Source organism: Pongo pygmaeus, chromosome 2, assembly GCF_028885625.2.
Source record: "Pongo pygmaeus isolate AG05252 chromosome 2, NHGRI_mPonPyg2-v2.0_pri, whole genome shotgun sequence".
Taxonomy (NCBI): Eukaryota; Metazoa; Chordata; class Mammalia; order Primates; family Hominidae; genus Pongo; species Pongo pygmaeus.
The window spans coordinates 139,144,747-139,160,158 of NC_085930.1; the positions used below are offsets into that span (position 1 = coordinate 139,144,747).

General features: G+C 39.4%; 1 protein-coding gene across 1 annotated transcript in view; it reads left to right on the forward strand.

Moving 5' to 3' along the window:
• Positions 1 to 1,393, forward strand: part of COL6A5 (collagen type VI alpha 5 chain) — a 148,016-nt gene extending 146,623 nt beyond the window's left edge. Inside the window, exon 41 of the mRNA XM_054483243.1 lies at positions 582 to 1,393. Coding sequence (XP_054339218.1) covers positions 582 to 607 — 26 coding nt within the window. The 3' untranslated portion in view covers positions 608 to 1,393. The remainder of the gene's footprint in view (positions 1 to 581) is intronic.
• The last annotated feature ends 14,019 nt before the right edge of the window (positions 1,394 to 15,412 follow it).

The window sequence follows — 15,412 nt, forward strand, 5'->3', positions numbered from 1 at the left end:
GCTTTCTTACTTCCTCCTAGGTTATTGATTGGTCAAGAGCTGCTGTCGAGAGGAATGTAAACTCCAGGTTCTCATAGTGCATGTAGTTAAAGCAGGTCAAGTAGCTAACAGCAGTCCTCAAAGAATAATAGGTGCTGATGTTGGAAGCAAAAGCTCACATGGCAATTGTTGGGGAGGGACGCCAAGAAGGGGAAGACAGAAAACGAAGGAATATTGTCCTAGAAATTAATGTTAAAAAAGAAAGATTAGAGGGATTCTGGGCAAAACCTTGATATTGTCTATTGCACACCCCTTCAAGCACCTGTTTAATAATACCAGCCACTAATTTGCTAAGCATGGAATGTGAAATCATTAATGTACCAACATTCTTCCAGGAAGAATTATGTCTATGATTCTCCTTATACATTGCTCATTTATATCTATTATCACGTCACCCTGAGCTGGACTCCTATTTTGACCATTGAAAATGACAAAAATATTGTGTTTGTTTTATATGTGGCATATAAAGGAGTAGGCCCTGGAGGAACATTTTGAATAAATACAATGACATTAAAGGCAGTGAATATTTTTATATTTTGCAGATGATGAAGACACAAGATCATCATAGGAGAAAAGAAGATAGCTCCACTGACATGTATAATCCCATGTGGTTCTAACCAGAATGTATAATCATCTATTAGAGGTAGCGTGGTAAATGACAGGGACTTTTCACAAAAACAATTGGCTAATAGCATGCTAAATTTGTTCTCCATCTCCAATCTGAGGAGAAGAATTTTCGGAGTGAAGACATCAGTAAGAAGACCTGACAAACCAGGAATGATTTCATTTCTCCTGAGAACTGGGGAAACCGACCTATAAGAGTTAACTTTTCTTTGAAAGCTCTGCACAGTTCAGGCATTGATTTTGATGATGTATCTGCCTGGAAAAGATTGTTATTATTTTCATCACATCTATATCTCAGATTGGACTCCTCTAAAAGCATTTAGAATTGGAATTTCCTAGGAATATCTTCTACTAATTCTTAAAACTGGAAAGCCATGCCCATGTCATCAGTTCTGGGATGACCCTAACATTTCATCTAGCAGTGATTGTCTTCTAAAACCCACGTGTCGGGCTGCTATGACCCATAGTTAATGCTTTCTCTTCACCAGGACATTGGCAAAAGAATGGAACTGGTGAAAAAGAAAAAAGTGATAAGAGGCTAATTTTATGAACCATATTTTGTGCTGTAATCTTTTGTTTATATTTTGGCATGCTTTGCTTTGTGTATACTGCATTTTTGCAGCAAAAGAATTATGGAAAAGCACAGATACTCTATATGACCAGAGATGTTCTTGGGAATTACAATGTAGCAAGAGATAATTTCTAAAATAAAAACAAGTCTGACTTTGAAGTTTGTTCTGTTCATTATTATTTAACTACAGTCTAACTCAACCCTAATAGAACACCAGTAGACGACTAAATATATTTGGAACATTTACATAAAATGTAAAGTTAGCCAACAGTGAATTAGTTTTAAAAATCATTCAGTTTGGCTAAGGCAACAAGTAATTACCAAGTCTATGAGCATCTATTATATTAAAAAATGAAATGACTATGTTAATGGGATAATATCATAGGCTATTTTGTACTTTTCCCATATAATTTTCCTTAACCTTACTGTTGTTATTTGCATAATTTAAAAATAATCCAATTAATTATAAGTTGCTGAGATTTTTATAGTAACCATTTATTGCTCTCTGGGAAGTTCCATATTCAACTCTACTCATTTAGTAAAGTTTTGTTTTCCCCTAAGAACCCTGATATGTGTAGGTGTGTGTGTGCATGTGTGTGTGTGTGTGTAAACATATGCATGAAGAATACATCAGATACCTAAATCTGAAAATGACATGATTATCAAGAATGTGAAGCCACAGGAACTCACCCTCTGCTGATGGGGGTGTAAATTGTTTAAACAGCACTGTAGCAATATCTAGTTAGATGGATGATACACATATCCTAAAACCCAGCAATCGCACTTCTAGATCTCTACAGCTATGTGTGAGAAGCTCTCACATATATACGCCAGGAACCAAATACAAACATGTTCACTGCAGCGCTGTGTGTTTTAGAGAGGAGCTGAAGCCAACATGAACATCCTAATGTGGTCTACTCATACAATAGCATACGATAGAGCAGCTAAATTGATAAACTGGAGCTGTATCTACAAATAGAGACAAACCTCAAAGATAATATTGAACCAGAAAGAGTTGCAGATGGATACATTATGACATCACTTATACATTTTAAAACCCAAGAAGCAATACCACATAATGTTTATGGCCACTGACAACTGGAGTGAAAACACAAAGGCATATGTGGGGATGACAAACACCAGATTCAAGACAGTGGTTATCTTTCAGTGGTAAGAGGTAAAGTGGGGGTCCAATTATCATCATAATGTTTTATTTCTTAAGCTGGATGATGGAAAAGATGTACATTCCTTACTATTATTCTCTACATATTTCAGTGCCTGACATTTCATAATTTAAAAGAGTAAATTAAGTAATAAAAATGCAAAATTCAAGTAAATCCTTGTGCTACATCCAGGACTATGTTAGGAATTGAGAGGGATTTTTTTTTTTTAATTAGATAACTCTACTTGACCTTGAGGAGTTTGCACTAAGTCAAGGTCATTAGAGTTAGGTAACCTTCTGAGATAATGGTTCTTCTTGAACATTGAGCACCTGGGAAACTTGTCCCCTTCACTGATATGCCACATAATGTTGATCAATGTATGAAATTAATTTTTTTTTCTTTTTTTATTATACTTTAAGTTTTAGGGTACATGTGCACAATGTGCAGGTTTGTTACATATGCATACATGTGCCATGTTGGTGTGCTGCACCCATTAACTCGTCATTTAACATTAAGTATATCTCCTAGTGCTATCCCTCCCCCCTCCCCCCACCCCACAACAGGCCCCAGTGTGTGATGTTCCCCTTCCTGTGTCCAAGTGTTCTCATTGTTCAATTCCCACCTATGAGTGAGAACATGCAGTGTTTGGTTTTTTGTCCTTGCGATAGTTTGCTGAGAATGATGGTTTCCAGCTTCATCCATGTCCCTACAAAGGACATGAACTCATCCTTTTTTATGGCTGCATAGTATTCCATGGTATATGTGTGCCATATTTTCTTAATCCAGTCTATCATTGTTGGACATTTGGGTTGGTTCCAAGTCTTTGCTATTGTGAATAGTGCCGCAATAAACATATGTGTGCATGTGTCTTTATAGCAGCATGTTTTATAATCCTTTGGGTATATACCCAGTAATGGGATGGCTGGGTCAAATGGTATTTCTAGTTCTAGATCCCTGAGGAATTGCCACACTGACTTCCACAATGGTTGAACTAGTTTACAGTCCCACCAACAGTGTAAAAATTTTATGTCTGGTCATTTGAGGTTGCATAGAGCACAGCACAATTTGATGCACATAAGAGATAAGATGGGTGATATTAAGTGGCATTGTTTCATTGGAGGAGCAATTACACTGTAAATACAGGGAGCTTTAAATAAATTTTGGGGCTGGGCGCGGTGGCTCACGCCTATAATCCCAGCACTTTGGGAGGCTGAGGCGGGCGGATCACAAGGTCAGGAGATAGAGACCATCCTGGCTAACATGGTGATAGACCATCCTGGCCGAGATCGCGCCACTGCACTCCAGCATGGGTGACAGAGCAATACTATGTCTCAAAAAAATAAATACGTAAATAAATAAGTAAATTTTGGGCATTCAAGCAAAAAACATAACACCTGAATGTGCGCTGTGGGCACAAAATGTCAACAACCAACATCAGAGAATGAACATAGGTTAATAAAAATGCAGTGCATGAATTCAGAGTCAGGCTGCTAAGTACAGTCAGTAATTGCTTTGGAAATCAAAGAAGGAAAAAAAAAATCACCTGGGATTTAAATAATTGAAGAAGACTTCAAAGAATAAATGGGATTCACACCAGGTCCCCACTTAAAGGCTCACAATGCTTTCCTTCCAGTTTCTTCATAATAACAATGAAAAATCCTTTCATGCCTTAGAAGGAGTTTCTATAGGTCAGTTTCTAATCTGACCTTTGCTCACCTTTCCAGCCCAATCTGTTCTCACTGCAAGGAATCTCTTCCACTCTCTACCTCCTATTGATTCTTCCATGCTGGCTGTCACCTGCTTAAGAATACCTTCCATACAGTGGGGTTGGGATTGCATATACAGTTAGAATATACACTGTATATTCTCCTAGTACCTGGATCTCTCCCTCTGGGCCCTCATTAGGGAGAGTTATAATGGCCCATTCATTTATCAATATCCCCAAGAGGCACTGAAGTGAGCTTCTCCATCTTGTTTATCGCTGTGCTCCCAGTACCCAGGATGGTGCCTGGCACTTAAAAGTCACGCAATAAAGATTTGATGAATGAGTGAACGAACTCGCCTTGAAGGATAAATATGGTTTGGTTTGAAGGCAGTGAGGGGAACTGGCATGAACAATGATGAGAAAACAAAAGCTAGAAAGAGCTGTGTGTCTGTGCACTAAGGCAAGTGGAGAAATTGGCTTGCATGGAGGCCAGTGTGATTGGGAATTTGAGACCACAGCAAGTGTGGTGAGTGGCTGAAGTGCCTTTTTAAAAAAAGCCTTTAAAAATAGCAAATTAAAAAAAAATCTTGAACCATTCCACAACATCCAATTGGAATATGGGATGATCTATAAGCAAAACTGCATGCCCTCAAAAAGGAGCCATGATATATGCATTAAGCACCCATTTTTCAGAGTTCTATGCAGAAATGACCCATGGCCAACCCACTGCAGCCTTACGTGACATGAGAAAATATGCTGTAGAACAGCTGGTCAGAATTACAGATGACTAAGAATCCTGTGATATCTCTGGAAAACTGCAGTTGACATTTCAAACCTAATTTTTAAATCTTATCTGAGTGTAAGCAGTGGGGGTGAAAATTTGAATAGGCACAGTTGAAAGTTTGTGCAGCTCCAGTAAGCCTCCCTAAATTGGAACACTTTTCCATCTTTCTAGAGTAACCTGTTTGTACTTGCAGAACACCTCTCCCACTGCAAGATTACCAGAGATCCAGCCCCAGAACCCTGGGATTTTCTTTTAACCAAATTTCTTCTCTAGATGTGCATTATCCACCTTGAAAACCCTAGACTGTCTCACTTTGTGGAACACTAGGAACTTAATAGACGTTCAACACCTATTTTTATTCATAGAGGAAGGGATGAATGAATAAACCCTGTCTTGCTGAGCCTGGGTAAAATCCTGTTGGCCTCTCTCTCTTCTTCTCCACAGGTTCTACTTCCCAAGATGAATTTGGATTGTAAATCCTGCAATAACTAGCAGTTGCCCTCCACACAAAGGCTGCTGATGATAAGGAAGTTCTCACCTCCTGTGATGGGAACAATAGCTGTGCAGAGGACTGGCTCACAAGAGGACTATTTGTAATCTCTTTCAAAGAATAGGTAAGAGTCCAGAATGATGGATATCATAAGAATAGACTAGTAAACAACTCAAATTATCTTTTGTCCTCTCAGTTGCTGGTATTTCTGCAATACAAAAAGTTTTTCTAGTATGACATAAATTGATCTACAAGCACCTTGTTTTTCATGGCTTTGGATGGCCACAGTGCTAGCTAATCATAGTATAGCTAGTGGTCCTTGAACTAGGAGCACCAGCATGACCTGAGAGCTTGTCAGAAATGCAGAGTCTCTGGGCTCCATTCCAAGTCTACTGGATCAGAATCTGCATTCCAGCAAGATCTCCAGGTGATTCATATGCACATCTAAGTTTGCAAAGTGCTGACCTAGAATTCATTTGCTTGGAGCTCTGTGAATGAGTAGATGTGTTTTATAGACTTTTAGTTCTGAATGGCATGGTATATTGGGTATCTACCATATAACGTTCATTGCGCCAGAGGCAGGGAATATAAAGCTCAATAAAAGGTGGCATGTGCCTTGAAATCATGGTCTAGCTGGAGTGACTGACCCAGAAAGAGATCATTTAATTTCATGTAGTGGTGCTAAGGTGAAGATATACGGAGAGTGGCGTGGGGATATAGAGAAAGACTCAGTCCAGATTGGGAACCCAGAGAGGGTTTCTTCAAGGGTGTTCCTTTGATCTCAATGAAAATGACTAGATGAAATTTATTCAGGAAAAAATAAGATAGGCAACCCAGAATGAAGGAAGAGCCTCTCCTGGACTCCTGGCTCTTCATTCCTAAGTAGATTTTTGTTTAAACCATAAGCCCTGTTGCGTTCATGGGGAAGAGGGAGTGACTGTACAGATTCTGTATTGCTGAAATGGAGTCAAGGAGTGATAGGAGAGGAGGATAGAGAGCTTAGCCCAAGCCAGCCGCAGAGGCCCTTGTGCACCATGCTGAAGAGTTTAGATTTTATTTTGGAGGTACTGGGCTGCCCCTGAGGACAGAGAAGAGACGTGGTTAGACATTTATTGTGGCTCACACTGGCTGCTGAAAGAAGAGGGAACTAGAGGGAAGAAAAACTAGTCACAAGGTAACCAGTTATCTGGGCAAGAATGGATAGTGGTGCTCAGGGTGGAAATTAGTTGACATATGAGGAAAATACTTAAAAGATAAAATTAGTCGCATATGATCATCGATGGGTTTGGACAGAAGATAAGGGAGAGGAGAAGACTGGGTGTCTAGACTGGGGTTCTCAAACTTGAGTGTGTATCAGAATCCCCTGGAGAGCTTATTAAAATATACATTATTAGGCCTCACCCCAGAGTTTCTGATTTAGTAATTTGCTAGAATCACTTGAGGAGATTTTTAAACTACTAATGCCTGCATCTCACCCCTGGGATCCTGACAGAGTTGCTGTGGAATGCAGCCTGGACACAGCATTTTTAAAGCTCCCGGTGACTTCAGTGCTAAACACAACTTAATTATATTTGGAATACAGGCAAAAGAGCCATTTTGGCATTAAATTTGTTAAAATTATTTTTACATATTCCTACAAATACCTCATTATGTGTGCCCTGATGTGTGTGTAAATATACAGTCAATCTCTCTGGAAGATCAATATAGCATATAATGACTACTATCTAAAAGGACAAATACTAAAAAGATAAAATAGATACTACTTCCACACCTAAGGCAAGAGGAAGGGGGAAAAGAAAAAAAAACACATCTGTTGAGTTCTTACTATGTGCCAGATAGTGTAGTAAGTACTTTATATACATTATCTCATCTAATGCTGACAACAAAAGCAAGAGTAAGATATCCTTATCTCCATTCCTTTAATGAGGGATCCTGAACTCAGAGAGAGATGGTCACACAATCCAAGGTAAAGAGGGACTTAGATGTGGATTTGCCTGGTTCTTCCAAAGACTATTTGCACACATTCTCGTTGGAAGAGAAACTGGCTATGCAGCACAGAGAAAAATAGCCAGGATTAGGCATCGGGTGCTTGAATCCCAACCCTACCTCTACCCCTAAATAGCTGTGCCACTTTGAATGAATCTCCATCTCTCTGGGCCTTGACTTCCTCATCATCAAAATAGGGATACAATTTTTATCAACCTCATCGGATTAAATGAGATAATACCTAGCACAATACCTGACATATGGAAGATACTCAAATAACGTTAACTCTTATTATCTACTTCCTCTTCATCCTCATTTTCAGTAAAATGAGGGAACTGGGCTAGTCGTCCTCAAAATTCCTTCATATTATGAATGCTGTGATTAAGAATTTACTACTTTCTTTGGTGTCTACAGCTACTTTCTAATACTCTTCAACTAGTGACTTAATCTTAAGAACTGGTCTTTGTTTAAAATCAGTCCATCTTCCTATAACCCTCTATTTTACCACTTCATCCCCTCTCCTGGGTTGTGTGGCTGGCTGTGGCTGTTTCCTGGCCATCCATTGCTGCCACAGAGCTATGTCAGTGTTTTGGTGACTCTCGCAGGAGCTCCAACACTCTTGTGCAGTGTTGCTGTGTTCAGCAACCTCTGCAGTGCCTGCGTGAGCGTCCTTATGCCAGGTCAGCAGGAATTCCATTCCGTGAACACATTTGCAGTGATAAATGGACCACATTCTGCAGCTCTGAGGCTAATGATATTATCTGTTATCTGGTGCCCCGTAGGCTGAAAGATGTGTCCAAGATGCAATTTGGAATTATGGAAAGAGTAAAACTTGTTCTACCACATGCTGGTTATGTGATGCTGGACTTGTGGTTTAACTTTTTGGAACCTCCATTTTTCTCATCGGTGAAATTGGTTTTGTGTGATTTGGCACATTAAGGTGCTTTATATGGTGTCTGGCTCACAGCAGCTCCTCAGCAGAAGTTGGGAACCATCCCTAATGACTCCATTTGGGAAGCTGGCAATAGCCTTCAGGGTAGGCTAAGGAAGAGTGTTGTGTAGAATTTTGGAGAGGGCTGATCATGGCGTTTTAAACCTTTTACAGTAGACTTGCAGTCACAGTGACACTTCTGTTGCTGTGTAAGTAGCAGATTTCAGCAATAGTTTTCACTTCAGCATTCCTATGGGAAATATTTCTAAGGTCTCCTCCACACAGACTGGGATCTGACCCCCGGCACCTTCAAACTCATAGTAATTGCATAGCAACGGGCTGATCACATGGTGGAGCAGGATCCATGGCAGTCCTTTCGCATATACCTTCTATAATGCAGCAGGCTGGTTCAGCCCCCTACAAACACAGGAGTGACTGTCCCCATGGCTTCTGCCAATGTTAGCAACCAGCCTGGGCAGAAGACTTAACAGCTGCCTGAAAACATGTCCTGACATCAGCATTTAGGTTTCTTGTTTCATCACTCACTCTTAAAGTTAGAAAAACCTTTGATTAAGCAGGGTTTTAGCATGCAACCTTGTTTTACCCTCAATACCAATAGGGGATGGATACAACTAACATAGACTCCAACTTGCTTGACCTCTACCAGAAACCAGCTCAAGCTGATGTCCCCGCAATGTTGTGGCTGTTTTCTAGACAAGTGTGTCTCAAAGTGGGGTTCAGGGACCACCTCCATCAGAATTTCATCAGCCTTGTTAAAATGCATGGTCCCAGCCAGGTGCAGTGGCTCATGCCTGTAATCCTAGCACTTTGGGAGGCTGAGGCAGGTGGATCACAAGGTCAGGAGATCGAGACCAGCCTGGCCAGCACAGTGAAACCCTGTCTGTACTAAAAGTACAAAAATTAGCCAGGTGAGGTGGTGTGTACCTGTAGTCCCAGCTACTCAGGAAGCTGAGGCAGGAGAATCACTTGAACCCAGGAGGCAGAGATTGCAGTAAGCTGAGATCACACCACTGCCCAGGTGCCTCCAGACTGACTAAATTAGAATATCCAGATATGAACACAGAAGCTGCATTTTAACACACTCTTTAGATAATTCTTATGTGTATTATATTTCTTTAATCTGTGTTGCTATAAAAAATATTACTTGCTCACACGTTTTAAAATCGAATACTAAAAAGTTCATAATGAAAGATAGCCACTACCTTTCTTCTCCTGCCCACCTCTACTTTCCAGAAGTTATCACATGCTAAGTTCTGAATATTCATGTCCCCCAAAATTCGTGTCTTGAAACTATAACCCGCAAGGTGATGGTATTAGAAAGTGAGACCTTGTGGGGGAGGGGGTGGTAATTAGATCTGTCTTCATGAATGGGACTAGTGCCCTTATAAAAGAGGCCTGAGGGAGTTTGTCTCTTCTACCATACAAGGACATAGACAGAAGGCACCATCTATGAGAAAGCAGGCTCCCACCAGATACCCAAGCTGTTGACATGTTGATCTTGGACTTTCCTGCCTCTACAACTGCAAGAAATAAATTTCCATGTTCATATGCTGACCAGTCTATGGTATTTTGTTATGGCAGGCCAAATGGACTAAAACAACGTATTATACCTTTATGAGTTTCTTCAATTTTTACCTACCTGTTTCTAAATAACATGCCAATACTGCAATTTCATGTCACATTTTAGACATTATCTGCTGACTTTCTATTATGATTAATATTTATCAATTTACCTAACACAATTATCCATTCTCACCTTCTTGATATAGTCCCTTAAGTTTTTGTTAAGAGTTAGGGTTGCTATTTTGTAACTACATAAATATTGTTTGATATTGATTCAAGAAGGGACTGTGAATATGTTCACTTTCTCATTGAACTTCTGTTTTATCTTGGAGTTTCAGCTCTATCCAACAACTGTCAATTTTAATTTCTAAATACTGTAAGGTATCAAATACTTAGCATTTTATTTCCCTTGCCCTTGAAGACTTCACTCCCAGAGTTCCCCATTCTCCTCTGCATGAACTTTTAATTCTGGTTTCCTTATTAGTTCGCTATTGCCTGGTCTCATGTTTTGCTTTTTCTTAGTTTATTTACTTACTTTAAGTACATTCTCCAGTAACTTCCTTAAAAAACAGTGCATTGCATTGCAAGGATAGTTTTTCAGTACTTACCTGCCCCAAAATATCTTTATTCTGCCCTCACACTTGATTGAGAGTTTATACGTGATTGACGAGTGTTCCCCCAAAATTTACATCCACCAAGAACCTCAGAATGTGACCTTATTTGGAAATAGGATCTCCACAGATGTAATTAGTTAAGGTAAGATAAAGTCATACTGAATTAGGGTGGGCCCTAAATCCTATGACTGGTGTCCGCATAAGAAGGCCTTATAAAGACTCAGAGACACAGACAGAGGAAAGAGTGCCATGTGAAGGCAGAGGCGGAGATTGGAGTGACACATCTACAGGCCAAGGAACAACACTGAGGATTGCCGACAACTACCAGAAGACTGGAGAGAAACATGGAACAGATTCTCCCTCATAGCCTCTAAAAAAAACATCAACTCTGCTGACACCTTGATTTTGGACTTCTGGCCTCCATAACTGTGAGAGAGTAAATTTCTGTTGTTTTAAGCTACCCAATTTGTGGTGCTTTGTTGTAGAAGCTAGAGGAAACTAACACATGGTTTATCTGGGATAAAATTCTGTGTTGAGGCCAGTCACGGTGACCTATACCTGTAATCCCAGCACTTTGGGAGGCCGAGGCAGGCAGATCACTTGAGGCCAGGAGTTTGAGACCAGCTGCTCAACATGGCAAAACCTGTCTTTACTAAAAATATAAAAGTTAGCTGAGTGTGGTGGTGCACACCTATAATCCCAGCTACTCGGGAGGCTGAGGCAGGAGAATTGCTTGAAATGGAGAGGCGGAGGTTGCAGTGAGCTGAGATTATGCCACTGCACTCTAGCCTGGGTGACAGTGAGACTCCATCTCAAAACAAACAAAAAAGTATATGTTGAGCATCAGCTGCCTCCAAATTATGACCGCACTGCTCTACGTCATTATAGTTTCCAATGTTGGTTTAAGAAGTCTAATGCCACTTTAATTTCCATTTCTTTGTATGTGAAGTGTCCCCAACCACAAACTTTCAGTATCATGTATTTATCTCTGGTGTCCTAAAATTTATTCACCAAATTTAGTTCAATAAGTGACCTAATATTCATCAGGATCTATCTTCGTGTGGTTCCTTTTTTTTCATTAATTGACATGGGCACATGGAGAACTTTTTCAATCTGGCAAGTCAAGTCCTTTGGTCCTGAAATTTTTTTTACATTATTTCTTTGACAATTTCCTCTTCTTTATTGGTTGAAAATTCAATATCCCAGATTGACCTCCCCAAATTTCTTATCCTCTATTTCCTATTCTCTACTTCTCTCTTTTTTGTTTTTCCACTTTCTTAGTGATTTCCTTGGCTCTCTCTGTATTTTCTGTTTATCCAGTTTGCTTATTCTGTTGGTTTGTATCTTTCTCATATTGAAAACTTTCCTCAAATGTGTATAAACCCAGGCTGTTTTCGTTTAACAGTGTGACAGCAAATAACTGATTAGAAACTCTGTGTACAGGAGGAGCTTGTCAACCAACTCTGAAGAGGGAAAGAGAACCTAAGAACCCAACCATTTTGCATGAAAGATTTCAATCAATCCCTCTATACTCAGATTCACACTTTACTCACATCTTTTGCTGTACTCACTGTTTTAAATCCTGAGATTTTCCGAGGTTCTAAAGGAAGAATCAGATTGGTTTCTGTATCTCTTTCTGACACACACAGTTTATAGGTTTCTCCACTCTGCTGAGAAAGAAAGTCACCACTCTCAGATTTCTCTCTTTGAAAAATTTGTGTTAATCCTTGTTTGTGGCTGTATGTTCTCTCATTCTCTTTGTCCTTGTCTTAGTCCATTTGTGTTGCTAAAAAGGAATACCTGAGGCTGGGTCATTTATAAAGGAAAAACATTTATTTGGCTCACAGTTCTGTTGGCTAGAAAGTTCAAGATTGGGCATCTGCATCGGTGAGGACCTCATGCTGCTACCACTCATGGCAGAAGGTCAAGGTAGCCAGTGTGTACAGAGATTACCAGTGAGGGAGGAAGCAAAGGAGAAAAGGGGCCAGGCGTGGTGGCTCACGCCTATAAACCCAGCACTTTGGGAGGCTGAGGTGGGAGGATCACTTGAGGTCAGGAGTTCAAGACCAGTCTGGCCAACATGGTGAAACCCTGTCTCTACTAAAAATACAAAAATTTGCCGGGCATGGTGGTGGACACCTGTAATCCCAGCTACTCCGGAGGCTGAGGCAGGAGAATCACTTGAGTCCAGGAGGCAGAGGTTGCAGTGAGCTGAGACCATGCCACTGCACTCCAGCCTGGGCGACAGAGACTCCATCTAAGAAAAAAAAAAAAAGAAAGAAAAGGGAAAGGTGCCAGGCTTTTTATACGACCGGCTCTCACAGGAAGTAATAGAGTAAGAACTCCACCCCACAGTCCCCTTCAGATAAGGCATTATTCTATTCATGAGCAATCCACCCTTAGGACCCAAACACCTCTCACTAGGCCCCACCTCCAACATCGGGGATCAGATTTCAACATGAGGCTTTGAGGAGACAAATACCCAAAACTTAGCAGTCCTTGCACATTAAAATTCTTTTTCTTTTTGATATTTAAAGGGATTCCAAGAAGAGATAGATGTGTGTGGTCATCCACCTTGTTGAGCAAAAAGCTTCCTTTATTTTCTGATGTACAATACATGGGAAATATTTCTATTATAATGTGTTGTTTAGTGAAATACTTGAAGTAAAACAAAAACACTGGCATTGGAATTTGGAAGATGTGGATAGATGTCATTTCTGTCACTACACACTTAATATATCTGAAACTCAGCTTCATTGTCTTTATATTTTAAATGTATTCTTATTTTTTAAATTAAACAAAATTTTGTACATTAATGGTGTACAACATAATTTTTTGAAACATGTATGCATTGTAGAATGGCTAAATCAAACTAATTAACAGGTGCACCTCATATACTTGCTGTTTTTTAAAGGTAAAAATGCTTTAAAATCTACTTTCAGCAATTTTCAAGTTTATAATATATTGTTATTAACTATAGTCATCATGATGTGCAACAGGTCTCTTGATCTTATTCCTCTAACTGAAATTTTGAACACTTTGACCAACATCTCCCTAATCCCTCTACCCCCTAGCCTCTAGTAGCCATCATTTTACTCTGTTTCTGTAAGTTCAACTTCTTTAGATTCCACCTATAAGAGAAATAATGTGGTATTTGTCTTTCTGCATCTGACTTATTTTGCTTACATAATGTCCTCCAGGTTCATTGATGTTGTCACAAATGACAAGATTCTTTTCTTTTTTAAGACTGAATGGTATTCCATTGTGTATATATACATTTGTCTTAATCCATTCATCCATTGATGGGCATTTCATGATTGGCTATGTGAATAATGCTGCAATGAACATTGGAGTGCAGACATCTCTTCAACATACTGGTTTCATATCCTTTGGATAAACACCCAGATGTGGGATTGCTGGATTTTTAATTTTTTTGAAGAACTTTCATATTATTTCCATAATAGCTGTACCTTTGTCTTTAAAAAGAGATAGAAATACCCACCCATGCATAGTCCATGCTAGTGCATGGTGGTTCATGTTTTCCATTTTGAGTGTTACTTAGAGTTAACTGGACCACACGTAGGAAGAAAATCACAAATAGCATAGGCTTAATCCCTGCAATCCCTGTAGAACCTCAGTGTTTTGCCCCATAGTATGGAATGAAAGATGGACGATAGGGAGTGGTCATTCAACTAACTCAACAGACTAATTCAGTTTCGGAAACTTCCTGGTATGGAATCTTCCTCAAAGATAACTTACAAATTGTTACATTGCAAACAAAAGGGGGAAAAGTCAATAAAAATTGCAAACTTTCTCTTTCATTAGGCAAAGTGTGACTTTTCCACAAAAACAGGGCTGATTGGAAATGAGTCTTTCACATAGTTTCTAAAGACAGTTTATCTTTTTGAAATTTAACTGTAAGATCCCCCAGGAATAAGAAAACATTAACTTACAGCCAGAATTCAGGATAGTAACAAATTATTCATGGCTCAAGAAAAGAGTTCTCACACAATGTGTTGAATAATTGTATTTGAAATATTAACAAATGTCCTCAAGTTCCCACATGTGTATCCAAACTGATTTCCTTTAAGTTTAGGTACTGCCCAATGAAATGTCATTTTCCCAATAGTCTAGAAACTCATATTTCTGAAAAGTAGAATATTTGTGAGAGGCACACTTGGGAATATTTTTATTACTTCTTGCTGCTAAAGATGAGCTTATATTTTCTTTTTGAAATCATATTTTTCTTTATAAAAGTAATGTGTATCCATTATAGAAAACTTCAGGGCCAGGCATGGTGGCTCATGCCTGTAATCCCAGCACTTTGGGAGGCTGAGGTGGGAGGATCACGAGGTCATAAGATTGAAAACATCCTGGCCAACATGGTGAAACCCCGTCTCTACTAGAAATACAAAAATTAGCTGGGCGTGGTGGCACGTGCCTGTAATCCCAGCTACTTGGGAGGCTGAGAATCACTTAAACCTGGGAAGCAGAGGTTGCAGGGAGCCAAGATCACACCATTGCACTCCAGCCTGTGTGACAGAGCAAAACGCCATCTCAAAAAAAAAAAAAAAAAAAATTCAGTATATACAATTCACATTAAAATCTACCATGTATTTTACAGTTACAAATTTTCTACTCTTGGGCACTCAATTTTCATCAAAAACACTTATCTGTATTTCAGTTTCATAAAATTTAAAGTTAAAAAAAGCAGATTGAAATACTCAAGTTGTTTCAAATACCCTTAAAGGTTTTCTAATAGCTAATATTGGGCATAAGGTTTTTACAATTTTAAATTAATTAAAATTAAGTTAAGTTAAAACTCCGGTTCCACTTTCTGACTAGCCACATTTTAAGTACTCAAGAGCCACATGTGGTTAGTGGCTACTGCATTAGACAGCACAGATATAGATGGATAGCT